This window comes from Parasteatoda tepidariorum, chromosome 10 (assembly GCF_982258835.1).
Source record: "Parasteatoda tepidariorum strain Cologne lab strain chromosome 10, Ptep-v5.0, whole genome shotgun sequence".
Lineage (NCBI taxonomy): Eukaryota > Metazoa > Arthropoda > Arachnida > Araneae > Theridiidae > Parasteatoda > Parasteatoda tepidariorum.
The window spans coordinates 1,831,461-1,857,265 of record NC_141764.1 but is presented as its reverse complement, the minus strand read 5'-3'; the positions used below and the strand labels follow the sequence as shown (position 1 = coordinate 1,857,265).

Sequence of the window (25,805 nt, the reverse complement as noted above, 5' to 3'; positions counted from 1 at the left end):
ATGTTTTTCAAAAAATTTAGAATAATGCCTTACAGAAAGAGTTGAGTATTTTAAATGTAACAGCCGTAACTAATGGGCTTTTGGCAGACTAATGACTTCTGCAAGATTACTTAACAAAGGAATAATAAGCCCAGAGCACCTTTTAACACTGTTAAAATGTGCCCCTTAAACTCTGTGGAAATTTGCCCCTGGTAGAGATATTTTGGTTAAAGTATTATTAACCACTTTAGAAAAAGACTTATTACTAATAAATAATACTGTTAGAAGCAGAATTAAATAAACTAGTAGATGAATAAATATCGCCTACCGTATTAAAAGATTACTGGTAGATAAACAGTTTGAAAATCAGAACTGTCTTTTTACTTTTGGAATGTTGAAACATGTTCTACAAAGTAACACAACAGTGGTAAAAAGAAAGTGTTTAAAACTAAATGTTAACAGTTATGCATAATTAAAGCATATTGGCTGGCATATTGGAAAATCATTAAGCAATATTAGAAGGCAGAAATTCTAGTTTTTGAAAGGTGCCCCATGTTGAAATGTACCCCTCTCTCCCCTACTATTATGGGGACTTTAATTGTGTTTTAATAATATTTTGAAAAAGTTTTTTAGACATATCCATCAAGTCACTTTTCTCTGAAGGATTTTCCTTTGAAACACATCTTTTTGTCTGCTTTAATGCATTTTGAACATTAAATTTGTGTGAGCAATATATCATCTTCTATTTTGAATTGCTACAACGTTATTAATATAATGGACTTATTCTGTATTACAATTGTAATTCTTAAATTTTCTTTTTTTAGACAGATCTATCCGGCCACTTTTCCCTAAAGGATTTTCCCTTGAAGCGCAGGTGATTCTTTCTTTTCTAGTTTATTTGTACAAATTATATTTTCACTGCAAACTCCAAAATAAAATGATGACAGTTAAATTATACATTTCATTAAGCATCAAGTGCTTTTTCTTTTCTTTTCTATGAATTGCAGTTTATATTCCAGAAAAAATGTTTTATATATGTCCCTATTAATGAATTAATATAAATACAAAGAAAAATAATTTTATGAAACTTTCACTATGTTCCTTTGATACATTATTTCAAGTGGAGTAGAGGCAAAAAAAAAAAAAAAAAATCCTTTTGCATTTTAAAATTTTTACTCTTATTTCCTCGGTTAAACTCTCCTTTTAAAAAATTAATAGATGCAAACTATACTTTTAAAATGATCTTTATAGCATTAGTAATTTATATTATTTTACAGAATGCTTATATAGTTTTGGATTTATTATATTGATTAAGCAATATTATACTGCTTTGTATCTAGATGTATATTTTTTTTTGCTAACTTTATCTAAAAGATTCAAATTTTTGCACGTTTATTGAAAATAAATAATTCAGAGTTTTTATATTCAAGAAATATTGTATTAAAAATAATAAAAGCATAAAATATATCCAAGTGAAAAGAAGAAGGAAAACTTTTTTAAATGTATAAAATATGCAAATTTTATTACTTGTGCTTGATAAGTTGTTTATATATCTTTCATAAGTTGTTTTTATCAATGTTTTTAATTCTTTGGTTGACATGCCAGATATCAGTCTGTTAAAAATTTTGGAATTCTTTTTTGGAAAGAAAAAAAACTATGTACCCTATGACTGTCTTTTATTTTCTTTACTTTAATTTTAAAAATCTAAGCAGACAGCTGATTTTTAAAGAAATGTTTTGTGATTATTCTACTTTCTTTTTCATGTACAATCATTATTATTATAACTTTTTTTACAGATATCATGTAATCTATTAACATTAGATTGTATTAATGATCCTGATATTTTGAGCATTAATGCAGGCATATTATAAATTCATCTCTTAAATAAATTATTACTGTTGTTAATTTGATGTTGCAGGTGGTGATGAATATATATATATATATATATATATATATATATATATATATATATATATATATATATATATATATATATATATATATATATATATATATATATATATATATATAATGTGTGAAATAGTTATTGCCAACATAGTAATGTTATTATTGTTTTGATGTGTCAATGATAGAATACTGTCTATTTAAAGTGTTGAATACTGAGTAGATGACATCGCTATTGCTATCTGCAGCCTTAAGTCTTTCTGATATTCCTTGGAATGGTCCAGTTGGAGCTGTTCATGTAGGACTCATAAATGATAAAATTATAATTAATCCTACGAGGCAAGATTTAGCTAAAAGCACTCTAAATCTTATAATTACGGCAACTCAAGAAAATAATGTTGGTAGGTTGAAAATAGGAATACTAGCATTCATGGTTTTAAAAGAGTTATATATATCCTTGTCATAAAACAGTTAAGGCACTTTTAACTGTTTTTCCCCCCTTTAAATTTTAGGGACTTTAGTTCGTAAAATGGTATTCTTGCTTTACTAAACTGATTTCTGTATTTTAGACTGGAATTGTATTTTCATTTCTGGTTTTAATTCATGTTTTTTTAATTTAGTTTTTTTAATTTAGTTTTTCTGAAATATTTATCATTTTTATTTTTAGTTTGTCAAATTGGTGTTATTTTTCCTTTGTTTTTTTACTTTTATAGTGGCTGCTATGAATAGAAAATTTTGATTTTAATCAGCTTGATTAAAATCAACTAATAATTTAATCAGCTTGATTAAAGACTTACTATTGACTAATCACTTAATCAGCTTGATTAAGTAAGCTCAACTTTTTTTTAAGAGACAAATCATTGATCTAACCCATAATTTTTTTAAGGAATCGGTAGTTTAAAATTTTTCATACTATTTCAATAAGGAATTATTTCAAGCTTTTATTGATTTTCATAGATTTAAAGTTTATTGTAACTGTATTGCTTAGTTAATGAGTTTTGATAAGCATTACTTGTGCTATAAATTATTTTTGGTGATTTTTGTAACATTACATTATGAAATTATTACATTTTTTAAAAAATTTTCAGAATGCAAGCAATTAAAGTGAACATTTGTTGCATTTTTTTTAACGTATTATGTATCTTAAAAAGTAGCTATTTAATAGTTTTTTTTTTCTCACAGAAAACAGATGGTCATGATAAATTTTCCTTTTGCTAGTGTTAAAACATAATTTCAAAAACATATTTTTTTTATTGTTGTAAATATATTTTTAATTCCAAAAGTATTTATAATATTAAAAGGAAATTATCCTGATATGATGTATTAAAAAAACTTTAATCTCCATGATGCATGCAGACATATATTTTCCTATTTATTTTATAATTAAGCCATCGATTTTGATGCCATTGGCTGTAAGAATAGGAAATTTTCACTTGAAGGGAAACAACAGTGTAGAAGCTTGTAAAAAAGGGATTTTTTTAAAGATTTTTCAACTCTTGTAATAAACTTTAAATAAGAAATACATTTTTTTTAATCTTATCGTACACATTTTAATTTTATCGTATTACCTATACCAACATTTTAAAAATTAGTGTTTATATAGTACAATGTTCATAACATATTTTTTAAATTATTTGTAACTTGCTGTACTCATAAGTTAAAAAAAAAACAACCCAATTTGATTTTTTTTTAAACTACAAGAATGTAGTTTTTGTTGCTCATGGGATTAAGAAAAAAAAATTCTTTTTTTCTTCACAAAATGGTTTGAAAAAAGTAAACAACAGAGCAAAATTTTATTTATTATGAACATTGTGTCAAAATTTGAAGTAAATGAGGTAAAAAAATGTACTTATTAGAGAGAGACAGTAAGTATAGAGAAACATAGTTTTTAGTGTTTAAAGCTCTGTGATCAATAATTTGTATAAATTTTTGCAACTAATTATAGTGCTAGATTCATAAGATGCTTCTCAAAGTCTTTGTTTTTAGAGTCTTCATTTTGAGCATATTCTTTGGCTATTTCATTCTAATTGTTCAAGAACTGTCTCTCTGCATCTTTCATTAGAAATTAGCACACCTGTATTAAGTTACAATATCAGCAATTTATATTGAAAGTATCATTAATTCTTCTTCTTACATAATTTAAATAATTTATGACAATAAAAAAAGTTAGAAAAGTATTAATAGTATTTTACTAAAATGTTTTGATAAGAGTGAACAAATCCATTTGTGAACTCAGTGTGCAAGTTCACTTGTTCAGATGAATCCTCTTGTTGTGCGCCACACCAGACATATTATGCTGTAGCTCTTACATTTTTATGAAAATCAATTAAATATTTTGGTACAGTAATCTTAAAAGGATAAACTATCAAAAAATGCAATAATTATTCATTTTTTGAAAATTTTGCTTTGTACCCCCCTTAAAGAATGGGGGTAGGGGGATTTCAAAGGAGTTTCATTGCACACATAGAATATTTTCATGTAACAAATACACAATTTTATAATTTATTTTTTAACTTTTTATTATTTTTTTACAGTACATAAAATGTGAAATGTGCTTGTAAATGTTTTAAAAAAAGAAAAAATAGGAAATTAAATTACAATGGCATAACTGCCAAGTCTCCTGTTTTTTTTAATGAAGACTCTATTTTAGGAGTATCTCCTGTTGACCCGGATATTCTCAAATTTCACCGTATTTGTTGAAGAAATTGAAAAAGAAAAATTAGGCAATAAAATATCCACTGATGCAAAATTCTTCTCTTATTCCTCAACTGATAGTGATATTGCCAGTACCGCCGCTGTATGTTGAGTGTTAATAGTTTAAGTATTTATAAATAATGGTTTAAAAAATCTTCTTTAGATTAAATTTATATACATATTTTTTACTTCGTTAGATGTAAGTGCTTATATCTCCAATTTTGAATTTCTCTTTTTGACTTGCGTCATTATGCATGATGTATCGTAAACTACTAGTAAAATCTCCGTCATATTGTTTTTCCAATGTTGGCCAGTATGCAATGGAAAATATATTTAAAATAGACAGAAAATATTGCTGATCATTCATTGAAAAAGAACACACCTGAAAATAAAAAAATTGTTTCAGATAAGAAATCTGAAATGACCCGCTTTATTATCAACATAAAGATGGTTCTCATCTCATAATTATTTATCACTTTATAATCTATGTTTTTGTAATAAAATAAAACCTAATAAGTTTGAATCACTTCACTAGCTCAGTCAATAGAAGACAAAGTGGGGAATATAAATTTAAAATTATATTTATGACATTTAAATAACAATGACATCAAAATAAATTTCTTAAATATTAAAAAACATGAGATCATTTGTTAGATAGATTTGTTAGAAAGATGACATCATTTGTTAGATAACATGACATCTTCTCAAAGCTATATTTTCACAAATATTGATTAATTGATGTTTATTTCCAGTTATGCTGGAAGGATCGGCTAACCATGTTATTATGAAACAGTTTATGGAAGCTATTAAAGCTGGAGTCAGTGAAGCTCAGTTAATAACAAAGGGTATTCTTAACCTTCAACAACAATTTGGTAAATGTAAAAAGCCTGTTGGCAAGCTATCACTGGCATCATCAGATATGATAGAATCTGCAACTTTGTAAGATATATTCTTTTAATATTGATAGTTGATTATGAATGATAATAATTAGAAATAGTCTAACTATATAATTTTTTGCAGACTCTGTGAAGTAAAATTTTTAGGGATTTTACTTTAGACAAAGTAAGTTTTCTACTTGCCTTAACAAAGTAATACATTTTGTTTACTGCAATACATTTCGTTTACTGAAATTATATGAAACTTAAGTACAAGAAACGAGAGCATGCAACAGAAACAAGAACTGTTACTTAAACACTGAGCTCTGATTTTGTATTTAGAGGAGCAATAAATATAGTTTGTCTATGGTAAGAACTTCCCCTGCCACAAAGTCAGAGGCCGTCTGCTACTATGGAAACAAAAATTGCGTATTTCAAGGAGGGTAGCTTCTCTTCCCTCTAGGGCTAACACGATAGACTGGGGAAAAAAAAGATTCCCTTTCTTTCGCTGACCTCAACCAAAACCTGTCCAAAACAATGACCCAACACCCCTACCTGAAATAGTTATATCTTGTTACCATTGTCACATTCATGGGTCCAGATGAATGGCTAGGGGAGTTCTTACTTTAGACAAACTATAAGTAAATTTTGTTTAATTGCAATCATTTTCAGAAAGATATCATGTACTTAAATGTTATGAAATTCAAATATATAGAACATAGTGATTAGTTTGTTCTATATTTCAAACATTTAAACTTATATTAATCAATAACACCAGTTGGCTTCCATAATTGTTACTATAAAAAGCTTATAATGAAATTTTCAGTGTCGTTTTACAGTTTTGTATGAATGAGAAAAGCATTTTCACCAGAAATTGCTTTTCTCATTCACAAGAAAAAAAGCATTTTCACATGAAAAAAAGCATACTCGTGATAATATCAAGTAGCTGTTTTATATATTTAGCTATTAATTGGGTTTGAATCGTAACAACTAAATGATTTCAGTATTATTAAAATATGTTTTTAGGCATGTTTTGTTTATGGGTCGTCCAAGATAAATGCTAACAATGAAATGAGTTATCAATCTTTGGTGAACCTATTCCTACACAGGTGTTTTAAACAAATCAATATTTATATCTTGTCAAAAATTTTGATTTTACTATTCATGCATTGTTTTAAAGTGTTTGGAGAAACTTGAAAAAACAGAAAAATTATTTTTCCTTCCATGAATTTGGAATAAATAAATACGTATCTTTGAAAACATTTCATTCCATAAAATGTTTTTAAAGATATTTATAAATTTTTACACATATTACATTCATTTACTCTAATTATTCATATAATAATTAATTTTAAATTTTTACTATCGTAAAGATTCAATCTGGAAAGTTTTCAATATTTTGTCACCTCTATTTCATATTTTTTGAGTCATCAGAAAATCTGCTGTATTGTTTATTGATTTTATTTAGTATTATTTAAATCATCACTAATAGAATTATTTCTTAGAAATGACTCATTTTCCCTTGTTTCTGTGGCACTTTAATTGTAGCAGATTGTCAAGATCAGTGTAAAAGCATTTTTTTACTGCATTGAAAGTTAAATGACGTTTTAATTTTGGAAACCTTTTTTATCTATGTTAGAAAATTGTAAAAGGTTCTCATGTTCCCATTATTTTTCCCCCATAAAAAATTGCGTATATGATTATAGACAATTTCAACTTTTGTGTTGTTCTGAAACTATGAAAAATACATTTATTGGCTAAAACTACTTTCTTTTGTCCTTAATAGTGATGGGTGATCGTTTTAAAATCTTAAAATGAGTTTAAATTATGTGTATTTTATTTACTTTTTATGACGAGCAATAAACATTTAGTAGAGCAGTTAATGTAGTATCGAAAAATATAAATGGCATTTATTTTTTTTTTGTTATCCAATTGAAATTAAATGACACTTATTCATGTTCAATAGCTTTCATTATACATAATTTTTGCAATGTTATTATTTTTTTTATGTATGTATCGATACTGATCGTGGCTAATAGTATCGCAACTTTTCAGTAACTATCAATAATGATGGCATTTTGTATTATTATCGTTAATAATTGTATTTAATACACCTATGCGTGTTATTGGTAGTTGGTGATCTGTTTAGCTTAGAATGTTGGTGGATCTATAATTGACATTTTTATTTTCTTAGTCTCTTGGACATCTATCAAAATGTGCTCCTCAGATAGAAATATTAAAAATGAATTATTTATTATTTCAGATGAGGAGAGGAATGGCTGTTGATGCTGTGATACAAGAAATATTAGAAAAATTAAAAGGTAAGATTTTATTTTCAATGCCTGTACAGGATATTTGCACAGCTGAAACTTTTGTTTAATCTTTGAAATGAATTTTTTATTTCAATTTATCTATATGTATCGTAATTTGATAGTGCAAGGGAATGGTGTTGATACTTTTGTTTCTTTGAAATTAAATTAGCATATTCCCCAGAATTCACCTTAACCCACTGACGGTTCTGCACGTAAAAAGTCGCATTTTAACCTGCAGTCTTCTCTGCATAGCAAAACCGGTTTTCCCATGTTAACTGATAGGGGAACTTTGTGTAGGGGAGAAACATTCTCCCAATTTTGCCCATTTCCATAACCGCCAGTGGGTTAAAAGGCATTAAATATTTTAAATTCATGTTCTAATTTGTATGTTTGTTACTGCTAATTGTTAAGTTTTTTTTTTTCAGTTTGTTTAATACTTTAGACCTTTTTTATGGCATTTGTTTAAATTGGCATCTTAAAAAAGTGTGTAAAGCATGGCTAAGATAAAATAATGTTTTTAAGAAAGAAAGTAATACTCGTTTATATCTTCTCTCGACTTTATTGAGTAATAATGTATTTACCCGCATGAGTCAAGGAAAGCGTTTGATGAAAGTCATGGAAAATCAATGAAAGTCAGGGATTTCAAAATTCTTAGATTTGAAATTATTATTATTTTTTTTTACAAGGAAATACAATGGTCTCCTGTTTATCGGACTCGTGACTATGCCGTTTTAATACTATCCATGTTGGTTCAAAGAGTCGTCCATTTGTAAAATTTTTTGTAGTTGAAGGCAAAAATAAAGAATGCTGAAGTTATCATCTTTTTTCAATCCCTACTATTAGTTTACACTCTCCCTATATCTTGTTCAAATGTTCAATCGTTAATAAACTCAAGTTCACCACTCAAGTTCAAATACATTTATTTTTAAACTTGTTGTGAATGACTCTTGATGTTAATATAATTTTTCCAAATATTAATTCATCCATTAAATTTAATTCATTAATTTTAGTTTTATATGGGAGAAAATTTTTTAATTATTTAATAAAGAGTAACTAAAATAAAATTCTTCTTTGTTAACCTAAATAGGAATTGTCTTTAAATTTTTCATACTTTTTTATATTACTTGTTCAGTCATAAATTTTCACATGCGTATAGTGTAGTATTTTCACATGTATTAATCATTTAAGTTCAAATGTGCAACACTTATGTTTTAAATGTATGGGAAAGGAAAACTTCGTCTTATCCAGCAATTCTTTTGTTATTCGGCTTACTCAACACACCGAATAGTTGCATATTTTATGAATTATGAGTTTTCATGCAGGGGATTACTGTTTAAATATTTAAGGAGAAAGTTAAGAATATTTTTTAGTAAATAATGAATTTTTCTTATATTAAATGAAATATATTTTTTAAATGACTTTTCCCCTTTACAATGCTTACACTCTTCTTTTCATGTTGTTCTAATTTAGACTTTAATCTTGAAGTGTGACCTTCTGCCTCTCCATGCAACCTTTATTTTATTATTCATCAGTAATATTTTTAAAAAAATATATCTTTGTTTCTACATAATTTAATAGAAGAGCATTTTCTTTAACAGTGAATCTAAATCTCTTTTAAATTACAATATACATTGGGCGTATACAACTGAATTTTCCTACAGATTATTGGATTTTTCATGTTTCTCTTAATCTTGAAAATTTTCTAAAATATTCTAAAATTCCTTAAAAATTGTAATAGTGTTGAAAGAAAAGTCCCTACAACTAATATTTTTTACTCAATTTATTATTTGCTCGAGTCATTAAATAAGTATTGCTCATAAATAAGGAAGTAAGCCTTGTTGACGGTGAGCAGTTTTAATTTTTTCTTCTTTAGAAGAATTTTAAAATTTCAGTCTATTTTATTCAGAACTTTCTATTTTTAAATTGGTTCTGCATGTCTGAAACAAATTAAATATTTAGAACTATTCAATATTGTAAATTAAGAACTGTAATAAAGATAAAAATTTTATATTTCTCATATTGTTATATTAAAATTTGATCGTGCCTATTGTCCCTTTTGTAGCCTGACACAAATTTCAAATATTAAAATTAAGTTTGGTATTTTTAAATTCTAAATGTATTTTTATTTCGTTCCTTAAATTCCTTTAACGACAAAGAGATAATAATCAATAAATTGCTGTAAAAAAAATTTAATCCTGGAAACAAAAATTCATGGATTTTAGAAAATTCTATGTTAAAAGATATGCAAAAGTTTACGAAATAAAATGTATTATTAATAAAAGTGCTTCTGATAATAAAGTCAGTTGTGTTAATTAAACTTTAATGACCATTCAAATGTTACCTCGTGGATTTTACGGTTTTGTGATTTGTTTCTTTTTGGTAACAAAGGAGAGAAGTATGATTAATGCATTAAAATTCCCTTATTTTCATAAAAGTAAATTAAAAAAGTTGTAACAAAAGTATTACCAATAAAATATATGTAATTAATATACATAATACAATTAACCTATATAATTAGTACTTATATTATTAAATTTTTAAATTTGGAATGAAAGTTCATTTCAAGGAGCGAAAAAAATTGGAAAAAAAAAATTCTTCAAGGAATTTTAGTGATCAATAGTTTTGAACTCTAAAAGAAAACACAAAAAATTCCTTTAGAATTCTACTCAAAAGTTTATATAATGAATTAAAGCGGATATTTGGTTTTTTGCAAAGTTATATGTTTTATTTGGACTTAATTCTAAAATTAGATTAGAACAGTAAAAGTTAAAACGAAAAATACGGGAGCTGTGATTTTCTTATGTAAGCATAGGAAGTGGTTTCCTGGCAATGGATAGGAGTTCAAAATTACCAAGAAAAAAATCCTTATAGATTATCTAAAGTAAGAACTCTCCTAGCCATTCTTCTGGACCCGTAGTGGTGACTATGGTAACAAGATCTAACTATTGCAAATAGGGGTTTGGGGTTATAGTTTAGGAAAGATTTTGGCTCTGGTCGGCGAGAGAAAGGGAATCTTTTCTTCGATCTATTGTGTTACACAATTTGTGTAGGACCTAGAGTGCAGAGAAGCTACCCTCAGTGAAATGCGCTATTCTTGTTTCCATGGCAGCAGACGGCCTCAGGCTTTGTGGCGGAGGGAGTTCTTACCGTAGACAAATTATACGTAATATTTGCCTTTTATTTTTGTTTTGTTTATTCTGATTTTAAGAAAAAAGTATGGTTTGTGATAAGTAGTAAGATTAGTTATAAATTTAGTTTATAATATCATATATTTATATATCATATAATATCATTCATATAATATATATCATATATATCATATAATATATATCAATATATATCATATAATATATAGTTTATAATATCATATGATATAATATATTTTAGGTTCATTTCACTTTTGAATTTAGCAATTTGTTAATTTTTAAAAAAAAATATCAGTCACCTGTGAAAAAAACAGTTGATTTTCCTTGCACCTGAGGAGAAGTGCATACCTGCCAAGTCCCCCTTTTTTTAACGAAGTCTTCTGTATTTTACGATTATCTCCTGTTTACCTATATATTTGCAAATTTCTTTGTATTTGTTAAAGAAAAGAATTTTTATTGATAAAATATCCACTGGTGGTTAAAATATATCTCTTATTCCTCAACAGATGGCGCTATTGTCATGAAGTATGTTGAGTGTTTATAGTTTAAGTAATTATAAATAATGGTTTTAAAAAAATCTTCTTTAGATTAAGATTTATATGCATATTTTTGACTTACAAGATCATGCATGATGTATCAAAACTTTACTCGTGGCCCAAAAAATGTTGCTAATAAAATCTCTATTATTTTATTTCTCCAATGTTGGCGGGTATGGAAGTGGGAAAGTGCCAAATTTTAATCTTGGCTCTTTTATTTTGCAGAAAGCTATACCAAGTGTAATTCAAGTATCTTATATCAAGCCATAAATTCTGTTTATGAAAATGCATTTAGGAACCTTGTTTTAGAAACAAGCATAAGGTATGTGTTTTGTTTCCAACAAGGACAACAAGGAAATTTACTTTTATAATCATTTTTTTCTTCTTATTATTTCAGGTGTGATGGGAGAACAGCAACTGATTTGCGACCCATATCGTGCGAAGTGGACACATTTAAACCCTTACATGGAAACGTTCTTTTTGAGAGGGGTCAAACACAAGTAATCTCTTTATGAATGCTCTCTTTTTTTAAAATCAGTGCATCTTTTTACTGAATAGGCATGTTTTTACTGAAATACAGAACTGCATTTCATTTGTTTGTCACCCTGAGTTCATTCAAATTTGCCTGTCACCATGAATATATTTATGCGTCTTTAAAATTATAGCAGCCTGGTTTGATACAGTTATTTTTAAATTAAAGCACTGCGATTCATATTCACATGATTTAAAAATCAAACATTGCGATTCCTATTCAAAAGAGTTCAGATGTTTCATTTAAAAGTTTTTGAGAATAGAAATGGTTGTAATAAATGTATTTAAATTAAATCTTTTGTTTGTTTTTTGTGTGTTTATTCCATTAAAAAAAATTTTACTTCCACATTAAATTGCATTTTTTAATATAATATATTTATTATATGAAAAATTATTATATGATATATTTATATATGATTAATTTATATTTATATTTATTTTTTTTAATTTATATTTATATATGATTAATATATTATTAATTATAATATAATAATAATTAATATAATTTCTTCACAAATAACAAAAGCTGGTCTCATTTAAACAAAACCACATACTAGCAAGATGTTTGATAAAAAACCAGATGTTGAGGCCTGTTTACAAAATCCAAGTTCTTGAATTTGAGAATTAGGAAGAATTTCTCTCTTCAAGAAATTGGATGATTCTCTGACACTATCCGAATTCTTGAATGCCACTGGTTGATCGGATAAAAAACCTACACATACGCATTGTTCATAAAATTACTTATATGAATTCAAAATTACTAAATAAATTATATAATAAATAAACCCTAAGAGATTAATTTATTTGGATTAAAATTTATGAAAAGGGACAACAAAATGACATAATCTGATGCCCGCTTGTTGACGTCACAAAACTTTAGAAGCTGATTGGTCAAGAGAGGAAAGTAGAATATGCTTTACTCTCATCCAGGGACTTGGATGATTGTTTACATGATCCAACCGAAACAAGTTTCCCTCAATTTCAATCAATCTTCATCCAAGAACTTGGATCCAATAGACAGGCTTTAAAACCAGCAGTGGCACAACTACAGAAGTGGCCTAGACAAACTCAGGGATCTGTCCAGGCAAAATTTACTGCCATTTAGCGGTACCTTCACAAATTCATTTTTAGGAAAAAGGGTAGTTTCACAAAACACTTTTTCTTCACTTTTTATATCCCGAAAGAAACGATAAATCCATATTTTTGTGCTGATTTTTTAAATGTAATTTTTTTAATTTTCACAAATTATGTCTAAATGTTCACAAAAAAGGTACCTCTCAGAAAAACCTAGAGTGACCCCTGAAACTGTACTCGGTGGACTTACTTAACTTATGAAACTCTGAACTTATAAAAACTGAAACTAATAACTTATTATACTCTGAGTTATGCGTATATGTGTAGGCATTAACCTTAAACTGGCAGATGACTTTATGTTTTTAAAGAGTGCAAAGCTCTTGGCATTTTGTCTGTTATTTTGATTGTCTATGTATCTTTGTATTTGCATCTTTCTTATTAAATGTGATTGTGAACATCTGGTACTTGTTTTTCTTGACAATGAAAAAAAAAACAGGTGGATATTTACTCATTTAGATATATTTGGAACTGGCCACACACAGCAATTATTCTTTAAAGAAAACTCCCTATCGTACAATCATTTGTTCCTTCCAGAAAATAAAACAACTTTACCAGCTTCATTTGCATCATGAAGTCATAATTTGCAACAGCCAATCGCATCTTTTAAGTCAGCCAGAAATCCTTCATCTAAATTTTTCTCTCAAATACTGCCTCCAAGACTATTCAAATAGCTATGAAGATCTTGATACTAAAGAATAAAATAATAAATCTCAATAATAGGCAGAAAAAGTAATTTTTTAATTCAGGAATACCTTTCCACCCTTTGAGTCATTTTCTAAAATTGATCTTTATGGAATCAAGTGCTTTTTCAATACACTCAAATGACATTTGGAATTATAAGGTTGAGGTTAGATTTTAATAACCAGTTTTACCATAACATGATAAAAAATAGGTTTTTAGTGGTAAAAAAAAAGAAAATAAATAATGAAAAGCTGTCAAAAATTAGCAGCCCATAATGTTTACTACTTATAGCTGATACAAGTAAATAATATAGGTATATATTTTATAGTTAATACTTGGCAGTAATGGATAGTAAATGATTAAAAAAGCATTAAGGACTAAGGATGTACTTAAACATGTTCATTAAAAATATTATTTTAAACATGTTTGTAACTAAAATTATTATTCTCTTACCATGTTATTATAAACTCACTTTAATATAAATGTAAAATAATAAAAGCATGTTTTTAATATTAACCAAGACTGCTATTTTTCTTGTTTAGTACCTTATCCTGCAGCTTATTACAGAAAATTATTAATTTCTGACACTTTTTTTGTTGTTGTGGTCCCTACCAGAAAATAGCCAATTTGTAGGGAATAACCCATTTACTATATACAAGTAACTAATCATTAGATGCATGATTAAAAAATTAATTGTTTACAAAAGAAAAAGCCGACATTTTTTTTCACAGCTGACAAAAACTTAAAAAACTGACTAGCACCAATATGAAAATATCTCCAAGTAATTCTACACTAATATTTTGTCTTGAAAATAGATCCATCACAATACTTTTTGTTTTGAAACCCAGTTTTTTTCTTAAATTTAATTTTAATACTTTATGCACTTAATTTTAATGTATTAATGCAAAATTTAGTACAAATTGATAGTTTTATAAAAAAAATTTAGACAGACGACTCGAAAAATATGAGTGTCATTTGTCGTGTAACTATATAATTCACTATTAAAAAAATAACAGTAAGGTTCGTTACAATTGTTACAAACGATTCACATTTTTTTCCACTTTAATATGAAATCAAATTAATAATATACAGTGAATTAATAAAAATCACGTGGATACCATAATTAAAAGAAATATGAGAAAAATAGTTTCATACACACATGCTGATTACAGAATACATGAAAAATTAAATTCAACCTGTTCTTCTTCAGTTGCATCATTAAAAGCACTCTTTGTAATTCTGAACTATATTTATTAGGAAAGTTAATGTCTTAAATTCATTTCAGAAAGACTAAATAATAAAATCTTGAAGCAGAAAGGGATGCTAAGTATGCTTGCGGTTGCATATGTCTGTGCGATTTAAAATAAGCTTTAAACTTTCAAAGCTTTGTGGAGATGTAGTAGCTACAGGTGGCGTAGGTAGACTGGTACTTTATTTACGTCGCACTAGAGCTGCACAATATGCTATTGGCAACGGTCTCGGAAACATCCCTGAGGATGATACGAAGACATATCATCTCAATTTTGATTCTCTGCAGAGAGGATGGCTAACCTGCTTTGGTAGACCTATGTGCTAAAACGAATACTTTACGGCTGAACAGTTTTACGAGGACTGCTATCGCTCACCCTCAGTCCTTACCAAAGTGACCCACCCGCTTACTGACCGCTGCCAGTTATGCCTGACTTCGGTGTTCTACTATGAGCCGTGTCTTTACTATCATTCCACTACGGGACACAGGTGGCGTAGAGCAGAACTCTTTACCTATGGCAATACTTCGCATGCTTTCACCAATAGCGTGTGGAGAGTCATATGAGAAGAAAGTATGTTAATTTCTGTCTTAACTTTCAAAAAGATTAAAAGCTTTGAAGTTAGGAAGCTATATGGAAATAAAAACTACATTGAACATAGTTCTGAAAGAAAGCGTCTTGGAAATTTGAAAAAATATTTTTGACAAATACGAAAAATATGGATAGTTGATCGTGTAAAGGTAATCACTAGAGCCCGGATTTTGATGACCTAAAAAATCTCAACTAATGCCCTTAAAAAGTGCAAAAAATGCCCTTAAAAAGGGCCAAAAATGCAAAAATTGCGCAAAAAATGCCTTAAATAAAGCAAAAATATTGAATTAAAAAATATTTTGCTCTTTAAAATTATTATGAGTCATTTAAAAAATATAAAGCAATGCAATACTTCTTCTACGTTCATTAAAGTTTGAAAAATATGTTTTATATCCTAAAATAACAAAAAAAGGAAAATATATTGACACCAAAATATTTTTATTTTGTATAGAAACTTTAATGGATATAACAACTTCCATATCATAATATTACTAAATATCAGAATTACATTGGATTATTAAATGTTTTTTGATAATTTGAAATGTAAACGAGCGTCTCTTGTCTGAAAGTAAATTTTCATTCCTGCAGAAGCTTCTTTCAACGTCTACTGATGTTATAGGTGCGTACTTGAAAAAGACGATCTCACTTACTTACAATTCTTCTTCAATTTGAAAAGATTTTGCTTCACCTGTTAATATTCCATAGATTTTCTTCATTGTTTGGAAGCCAGTGTAATAATGAAAATTGATAAAAAAAACAGTAAAAATTGGAAAAAATTAATAAAAAACTTTAACAAATGCATTAAAATGCAAAATACGCCCCAAAATTTAAAGAAAAATGCATTATAAATCTAAAAAAAATGCTCTAAAAGACAAAAAATGCAAATGTCATCAAAATCCGGGCCTTAGTAATCACAGATGGCGCTAATGATTAAAGTTTGTCGTAAGTCTACCGGGTTACTAATTTCGATTGATTTTTATGCCTAAAATTTCAAAAAAACGCACCATCCAATATTATTATTACTTGTAGTATTTACAATATAACGCGTTCTTTCAATTTAAATTCCATCGAAACAAACAACAAATGAATTTCGAAAACTCCACAGGCATGCTATGATTCTATCGTAAAAAATTTTATTACAGTGATCTTGTACACTTCTTTTTTTTTGTCTGCGCAACAGCCCCTTGCAGGCCTTTGCTGCAGTAACAGCTGATAAACGCCAGCGACTCATATCCCTTCCAAACTTTAAGGTTTTCAGGTCATTTTCGATGTCGTTGAGGATATTGTGCACTAATACAGCAAAATGAAGGAGAACATTCAACACATTGCAAACCTTGCACTTTATTTATGTTGTGATATTAATTTTCTCAAATTTGTTTCAGGCTCATGACCTGTTAGAATTTATAAGTTACAGAAAACTCTCATGAATGGTAAAAGTAAGAGTACATTTAAACCCAAATCACAACAATAAAACTTCTTAGGTCTGTCCACTCATCACCTCTTAAGCATAACATCAGAGTAGGAATTTATTGAAAATGATACTATATCTACATAGTTTTAATTTGATAGTTCCTTTTCAATCTGACATACTCCTTTTTTAAGAAAATTATTATGAAAAAATAATCTGTTGAACACTTCAAAAATACTATTTGTAATTGGCCAATTAAAAAATAGGCCTAGTTCTGAGCCAAATTTATTTCAATTTACAGCTAAGCTCATTTAATATCATATTTATGTGATTAAATATTAATTGAGCCGCTCAGAAGCCAATGCGGTCAAGTCCATTTTTTGATATTTTCTGATTTTTGGAAATTTTGATGAAGTAAATAATAATCTTAGTTATTAAAGGAATAACTCGTTGGTTACTTTTTTCCTAGGTTAGACAGCCCTTTTTTTAATAGCTTCTGAATATATTGTATAATAATTTCAGAAGCCATTGTGAATAAGTCCACCTTTTATCAATATTTTTTTACATAAACTTTGAAATAGAAAATTTAATTCTTCTTTCGACTTTTACAGGACATTAAGGACAACACGTGGAGATCAAGATTTACATTTAAATAACTCGGAAGAAGATGATGTTTGTTATGATGAATAAACATAAAACTTATGGCAATAAATGTTATTTTATTATTTTTACATAAATTTCTTATCTTTTTCAGCTGCCAAAAGGTATAAGTCCTAAAATTTTTAAGATGCTGTCATTATTTCAATAAATACTTACGTTTTTATTTACACATCCTGTACATATCTTGTTTTTTTGCAGACTTTACACCTCTCAAAAAGACTTTATACACTTTTCTAATTAAATTAATAAACCAAGAATTTTAAAAACTAATGTATCAAAAAACATTAATTTTCTCAATTTTTGTGTTTTGGACTTAACCGCATTGGCTTCTGAGCGACTCAATTTTAAGTGCAGAATTTAGCTTCTGATAGATACTTTGATTGTTAATAATATATATTTTAATTCAGAACAGATTTTAATTATTTATACATCATATTTCACATAATTATTTTATTTCATTTAAATTTAAATGTTTTAATTTCATGATAAAGCGTTTTTATAGCATTGATGAAAATACTTTTAATTGAAAAAACAATTACACTACGTATTATTGTGGTATTGATTTTATTGTATAGTAGTTTAGAACACAAGAAAAGTTTATTTTTATTACTGCGATGGGAGAGAAAAATTAAATTTCAATTTTATAAGTTCAGAGCTACCACTAATTTTTAGTGAAAATATTATACTCTTAAAAGAACATAGTTTTAAAATCTATTTTGTATTTTATAACAGTCGTTGAACAGCCGACCCAATTTTTGGGGGTTTACGACTATTGGTGTTCAACTCCGTATCCTTGTAATTTTGAACCAATCCAGAAGACAAGGAAACTCCTGGATCAGTACCCCCAGAGGTATGAGTTATAGAATTTCTAAGGGAAGCATTGATCTCACGCTACGTTATGCAGCTATTTTCACTTTTCTTCCTCCATTTTATGAAACAACGAGGAAGAGGGGATCTAAACTATGCGTTGATAAAGAATTATTTACTAGGGAGAAGAAGCCTAAAAAAGACAAGTTTCCTTCTCATGTTGATTTTGAACAGTTATAATAGGCGAGTAAAAAAAAGAAAGAAAAAGAATTTTTTTTTTCTGTTTTATTTAAAAATTTTAAAGTTTTTTTTTCCCTTCGGAAGTGGATTTAGGAAGCGATAGAATATTTATTTATCTAGAATATCCAGTAGTTTAAAGATCAGAATTTAGAAATATTTCATTTGTGGTGGTGTTTTTAATTTAAGCATATCTTACTCTAAATATTTATTTAGTTTTTTTTACAAAAATAATTGAAGTTAATATTTTTTTTAAATTTATTATTAGCTGAACGTTGCTGTTTTTGTAGATGATGTTGTAGTAAGTGTTTCTTTAAAAATTTGAAAAAGAATTAGAATTATTAAGTTTTTAAATACATGAAATTAACTAAATTAATTTAATTGATAAATTTAGAAATGTAAGTTTTATCGCCTCTAAAAAAATTAATCCTTCAATCTGAGTTAATGGATCTTCTTAAAAAGTTGTATTTCATAGGTAGCCGTATTCATTTTATTATTTAAGTTATTATAAATATTATAAGCTTTTGATTGGTTTAATTTTCTGTTAAAACATTGAAGAAAAGTAAAGTTGTACCAGAATCTAAATTTATTCCATTAGGAAAAATTGACAATTTACTTTTTAAATATTGCTGATTTAATGATTAATTACAAAGTTTTTACGTTATTGCTTAATAAATTATGTTTCTTTTTCTCATTCTTCCGATTTAGTCACAACAATTTACTTTCTGTTCAGTACGAGAGCAGTGTTTCCCCTACCCCTGGAACATGCAGTCCAAACGGAGAATGATCCGATTTCTAACTGCTCCCGCTTATCTTTTGAGATGAAAAAGTGCTTTTCATCCACCACTTGAGTGTTCCTGAAAACCTTTACTATCCTATATTATTAATAAATAAACATTTGTTTATGAAAGAAAATAATTAATTAAATATTATTTAAAATATCAATGCACTATTGGCTAATATTAAAATATTAGCCAATGCACTATTATCCGTTATAGAGACGCCTGTGTTTATCATATAAAGTGACATGGACAAAATAAATAAAAAAATTGTTTATAAATATTTTTGTTTAATAAATATTTTTTTGCATATGTATATGTTTTTAGAAATATTGTCACGTATCCTTTGACTTTTTATTAATATCAAATCTCTCATTTGAACCAAACAATTATAAAAAATCAATTTGGCAAAAGTGAATAAATATTTCCTTTAGTGGGGTACAATTATTTCCTATAATAATTATTTTCTATAATTATTTTTCTTGGTGGGGTACACTAGTACCCGGTAATATAATATGTGGTCCAATTTGAATATTATGGGTCAATAAAATGGGGAGATATAGGACCATATTGTAATACAGAAATATGATTTCCCGTGTTTTAATACACAATATTGATTGTGAATTTCCTCATTTTTAGGCTATTGTATATACATAGCAACCAATAGGACCTTATGTGTACCCCCTATCTAGACTATAATCATTTCCTCTCGTGGGGTACGCTAGAGACCGTTAATATAATACTTGGTTCAATTTGAATGTTATAAATCAATATTAAAGGAAGATATAGGACCATATTATAATACAGAATATTGACTTCGTATTTCCTCATTTAAACGCCATTCAACGCACTCTTTTATATATAATTACTTTGAAACTTGTAGGACCATATTGTGTACCTCCTAATAAGCCTATAGCAATACCTTTAGTGGAGTACACTAGTACAAGGTAATATATTACATGGTCCAATTTGAAAATTATGGGTCAATAAGGGGAGATCTAAGATGTTTTAATACAGAATATTGAATTCGTATTTCCTCATTTTAACGCTATTCAACGCACTATTATATATATATATAACGTCGTTGCCGAGTGGAAGGATTAAAACAGGTCTTAGGCCGGGAAGGAGGGTACGAAATTTATTTATTAATTATTAGACAGAGCAGTCATGAAAGTGTGTAAAAGTGAACATGAAAAGTTGCGCACCTTGGTTATATGTTAGGAAAAATCTTGCAAAATAAAATCCGTAAAATGTTTCAATTTAGGCAAAGAGGGAAATCTTGGTAGTTGCTATTGGCTTATGAAATAGGTCGAGCGTTTCCCACAGAGAGCAAAAGGTAAAATATACTGCTTTTAATTAAATGCATACTTGAATCAAAAATAGACTTAAGAACAGGATGTGGCTTTTAAAAGTGTGAGAAAGTATTTCAATTTGAATAAATAATTAGTAATAAATTAGGAGTTGTTTTGTAACGAAGAAACTAACATAAAAAGATTAATAGAAGCTTTTTATGTTACATCCCCCCTCGCCAAAAATGTTTAACTAATATCTAAAAATTATCCCTTTGCAAAACTTTCCCTATGATGACACAATTAAAATGAAAAAGAAAAATTAATTTTTGTGATATCAACAAGATATAAAGTAACATGAATTATAAAAATTACACATTTATACACAATGCAAAAAAAAAAAATTTCATAAAGTGTTCCGAGGAAGAAAAAAAAATTTGAAGTAGTGCTACCATCAAATTGAAGTTCTTCATTTTCAATAGTTTTTGTGATTTAAGTTTTTTCAGTCCTTCTTGATAATCACAATAAATAAAGTTATTCCTCATACAAACACAATTTAAGTAACTTTTCACTTAGATAAGAAAATCTATAAAAACTCCGGGTCATGAATTTCATGGACATTGTTTAGTCCTGTTAATTTTGGGGATTAGGAAGAAGAAAGAAGATTTTTTAAGACGCATCAACTCTGAACGGAAATCAAACGCATGTTTGTGAGATAGATAAAAGAAAAATGTGTCTGGAATAATTAAAGATATGAAATAAATTCTTAATGTATTTCCTTAGATTTATCTATACAAGGAAGCAGAGTATGGAAGGTTCGTCACTTAGGACAACCGGAAATGAAGTGGGAATCGAAACTATAAGATTTTCAATTCATAGTGTCCATATTATTAGACGTCGCATTATAAGATTTTATGTAAATTCTGGACTACACAGCTTTATGACGTTTACGCTGTGGAAACCGGTTTTGTACTTGTTTATATTCGTGTTTCAATCGGTTAACATTGTAGTGTATTACGTTAAAAAAAAAAATAATATGTTATTGCAAATAGGAAGTATGTAAAAAATCTCCTAAATAAAAATCCATCACACGTAGTGTTTAAATATAAAAGTACTGCATACACAATCGTAAAAAACATTATTAAAACACTGCAGTGCATCGAATAATTTGATCTCATTATTATAATATACTCGTATAATAAATATTCTATATTTATATTATATATCGTCTAATGTATACAATCGTCAAATTTACATTATATATCGTCTCATTTTACCAATGGATACACTAATGTGAACAAGTGCAAACAGTCATAATAAAGCTGTATAGACAGAGCCGGATTATACCTTTCGTAGGCCCTAGGCATAGCCGTTTTTGGGCCCTCCCCTCCTTCCCCCGCTCCTCCCCTCTTTTCAAAATATATGCTAAAATTTTCTTGCATATTTTTTTTTTTACATTTTTATTAATATGGATTTTAATTTACGAATTTGTTTATTGAACTTTATCTGCAATACCGACATACTGCCGATATTGCAGTTGATATCGATAATACCATTATGATTTGTTCGATCGATAACTATGTAAACACTTCACGTCAACAATACAACAACAAACCAGCAAAGAAAACAGTGAAATTGATAGTGAGATTAATTACAAGAAATATTTATACAGTAGAGAACCAAATATCTGGGATGCTCGGGACCATCGCTATCCCGGATATCTGAATTTCCCAGTTTTCTGGATCGACCAAAATGTGTCATTAAACGATGTTTTATCGAACCCGAATTACAAGGAAATTACACAAAAATTTGTCAGAATCTGAGATTAAACTAAAAGCGCAAAATTTGGTGAAAATTTACTCATCCGATTTAGAGAAAAACTTTGTAGATGAATTTTTACTATTTTCAAATTTATATGAACATAAATCTGCACAAGAAATGTTGAAGGCTCAAATTAAAGATAAACTTGTGAATACTTTTCCTAACGTTCACATTGCATTAAGAATATATTTGTCGATTCTTGGATCAAATGCAGAAGGAGAAAGATCTTTCTCCAGATTAAAATTGATAAAAAATTATTTGCGTTCAACAATGAATCAAGATCGTTTGGCATCGCTCGCACTTATGTCTATCGAATACGACATTTTGCGTAGTTTGGAATTCGACAGCATAATACAAGATTTCGTTGAATCCAAAAATCGCAAAAAAGTAATATATTAGATCATAAGATTCTGCAAAATAATTTATTACCGAAAAATATTATATTTTTATTTGTATCTTCATAATTTTTTGCAAAATACACTTGTTGTTTTTAAAGCTAAATTATTTTTCTCAACAATTTTTTCCCCCAAGTTTTTCGTAGGCCCCGGAATTTCGTAGGCCCTAGGCACGTGCCTAGTGTGCCTATAGGTTAATCCGGCTCTGAATACAGGGGAAAAAAATGTAACACCGTGCACCCAAAGTGCAAATTGGAAGATGCAAAAATTGTCTGCGGACTTGCCACTATTTGGCTACTTGTTGATACATTTCAATATGATACATTGATGAGAAAAAAAAAAAACTACATTGAAAAAAAAAAATAAGTGAGAGAATGAATCGAGAAAAAGGCAACGGAATCAAGACATTTCCGAGAAAGAAAGAAGGAAAAAATTATAACTTTATTAATACCTCCTTAAAACCATAAAGAAAAATCATTTTACCTTTATAATTATAAAACATACAGTTCCGGGCCACATTATCAGACGCATTCTAAGATTCTATGTAAAATTATAATTATCAGTTGGATAACATTGTAATGCAATACGTTAAGAATAAATACAAATAGGACATATATAAAAAATCTCCTGAATAAACATTCATTGCATGTATGTTTAAATATATTGCATAAAAACTCGTGCAAATCATGTCATTATTAAAAGACTACAGTGTGTCTCATAATTCAATCTAATTATTACAATGTACTAATATAATACCTGATATAATAAATATTATATATTTACAGTTGGACCCCGATTTAACGAACCCCTATTTAACGAATTTCGCGATTTAACGAATTTTTTTTCAACCCCAGCAAAAACAGAGTCAAAAACCCCTAATTAACGAATAATTAACCTCGAATTAACGAATTATTTCAGCATCCGGAAAAAATATTTTTCATTAATTTTGATCAGAAAAATATTGCATTTTTTTTGTAATTGGCAGATTCTAAAGGGAAAAAAATCTTTCCTGGGAGGAATAAAATAGAAAAAGTGCATATTCGTCTCAAACAAAAGAAACGACCGCAATAGGGAAAAACAAAATTCGTCTTGGGGAGGTGGGCAGAGTTAATAAGACATATTACACTTGCAAGGTCATTTTCCGGGGGTTTGTCACGTGGGCTATGAGTCAAACAGGAAATTCCTTTCTTATCTTTGATAGTTGTTTATAACTAGTAATTTTTAATAATACATATGTACAAAAAAAATTTTTTTTTGAACCCCGATTTTACGAATGACCCCGATTTAACGAATAAAATTTCCGGTCCCGATGAATTCGTTAAATCGGGGTCCAACTGTATATAATATGTCGTCTAAATTATACAATTGTCAAATTTATATCATATATTGTCTCATTTAACCCATTGATACAGTAAAGTAAAAAAGTGCAAACAGTCTCGTAAAAAGCTGTATAGAGTATCACGTGATAATTAGGATTTTACATCGAATCTTAGAGTGCGTCGAATAAATTGTCCAGGTCTGTAGTTACATAGCACTAAAGTACTAAGATTAAATAGGAAACCTATTAAATCTTAATACTTCACGGTCTAAAATATATCTTATTCTTGCGTTTTTTTTTTTCTTCTTCTTCTTTCTTTTTTTTCAATCTTTTATGTAAACACTGTATATCTTGTAAACATCTCATAAAAGAGAAAATTGTTTAGATAATAAATCAATGCCACTTCATTCTCTTGGGAACAGGAAGCTTACAAAAAATCGAAAACTGACTTGATTGATGCTTCGCTTGAAATTCAAAAATGGGGAAAGAAATCACGATGTTTAACGACTTAAGAGATTTCACTTCTACACAGTGCTCTTGTTTTAAAATCCAATATTTGAAAGTTAAGTAGCTAAAAACGATTTATTACTTTGAAGAGAGAGAGAAATAACAGTTCTGGAATAACATAGTTTTAATGAATGTTTTGTCTAAATATTCGCACTTAAATACGGAGTAAAATAATCAACTATTCGGTATTGATCAACACTACGAAAAACTGAAAGACATCTATCTGAAAAGTTAATTGAGATAAAATGATTCCCATTTATTATCATTTGTTGCCCTTACTGGTGGCTTTAAGTTATTAGCTCAACTCTTTAAGAGCGAGTATATGCACAATTGTGCGGGTCAGTTATTTACTGTGCATAGAGGTAACGTATTCATTTAAAAACAAGTTTAAATTGAGCAAATTTTCTTCTTTATAAACTACTGTTTTAATATTAAAAATATCCATCACAAACATAAAACTAAATCTTAAATTTAATAGCGTATTATAGTGTGCATGGATTAGATAATGTTCATAAAATAACATTTTGAGCTATTTATACAAGAAAAAAAATATTTTCAAAGGGCATCAAAGGTTTAAGAAAAAGACGCATCAAAATAAAAATTGAGTGCATCATTTACCTCGTTAAATGATTGTCAAAATTTACTACAATCAAGCAATTTTCTCCTCCCTTTATAGTGTAAAAAGTTTTCTGCTTCAAAGCCTTCTTAAAAACACACATCTAAGTAAGAAAAGTTTTATTTAAGATTTACATTAAATAGAAAAAATTAGATTTTGGTAGAAATCATATAAATCTCGGTGCGCTGCCGCGAAGCGGCATTAACCGATTCATCTGTAGTAGTAATTCGATGATGAGGAGTAGTGAGGTGGAATGGAGATGGGGGGAAGAGGTGGTGCTTAGCACCAAAAATCGAGAGTGTATTTCGTGTGTTAGGGCTACGTCATATCCCTAAGG

The 25,805-nt window shown here is 28.1% G+C and overlaps 1 protein-coding gene and 1 long non-coding RNA gene across 3 annotated transcripts in view; one reads left to right on the top strand and one right to left on the bottom strand.

Annotated features, from left to right (window-relative positions):
- LOC107450264 (polyribonucleotide nucleotidyltransferase 1, mitochondrial) overlaps positions 1-17,868 on the top strand; it is a 24,776-nt gene extending 6,908 nt beyond the window's left edge. Inside the window, exons 4-8 of one of the 2 annotated variants that reach the window (XM_087154245.1) lie at positions 804-853; positions 7,717-7,774; positions 11,673-11,769; positions 11,845-11,947; positions 17,651-17,868. In XM_087154245.1, coding sequence (XP_087010371.1) covers positions 804-853; positions 7,717-7,774; positions 11,673-11,769; positions 11,845-11,947; positions 17,651-17,695 — 353 coding nt within the window. In that variant the 3' untranslated portion in view covers positions 17,696-17,868. The remainder of the gene's footprint in view (positions 1-803; positions 854-7,716; positions 7,775-11,672; positions 11,770-11,844; positions 11,948-17,650) is intronic. The other variant, XM_087154246.1, reaches the window with a different exon arrangement.
- On the bottom strand, positions 4,549-25,805 carry LOC139426226 (uncharacterized). Its single transcript, XR_011637452.2, has 3 exons — positions 25,471-25,805; positions 13,665-13,800; positions 4,549-4,960 (listed from the first exon to the last, which is right to left on the bottom strand). It is a non-coding gene; the product is annotated as an uncharacterized LOC139426226 (long non-coding RNA).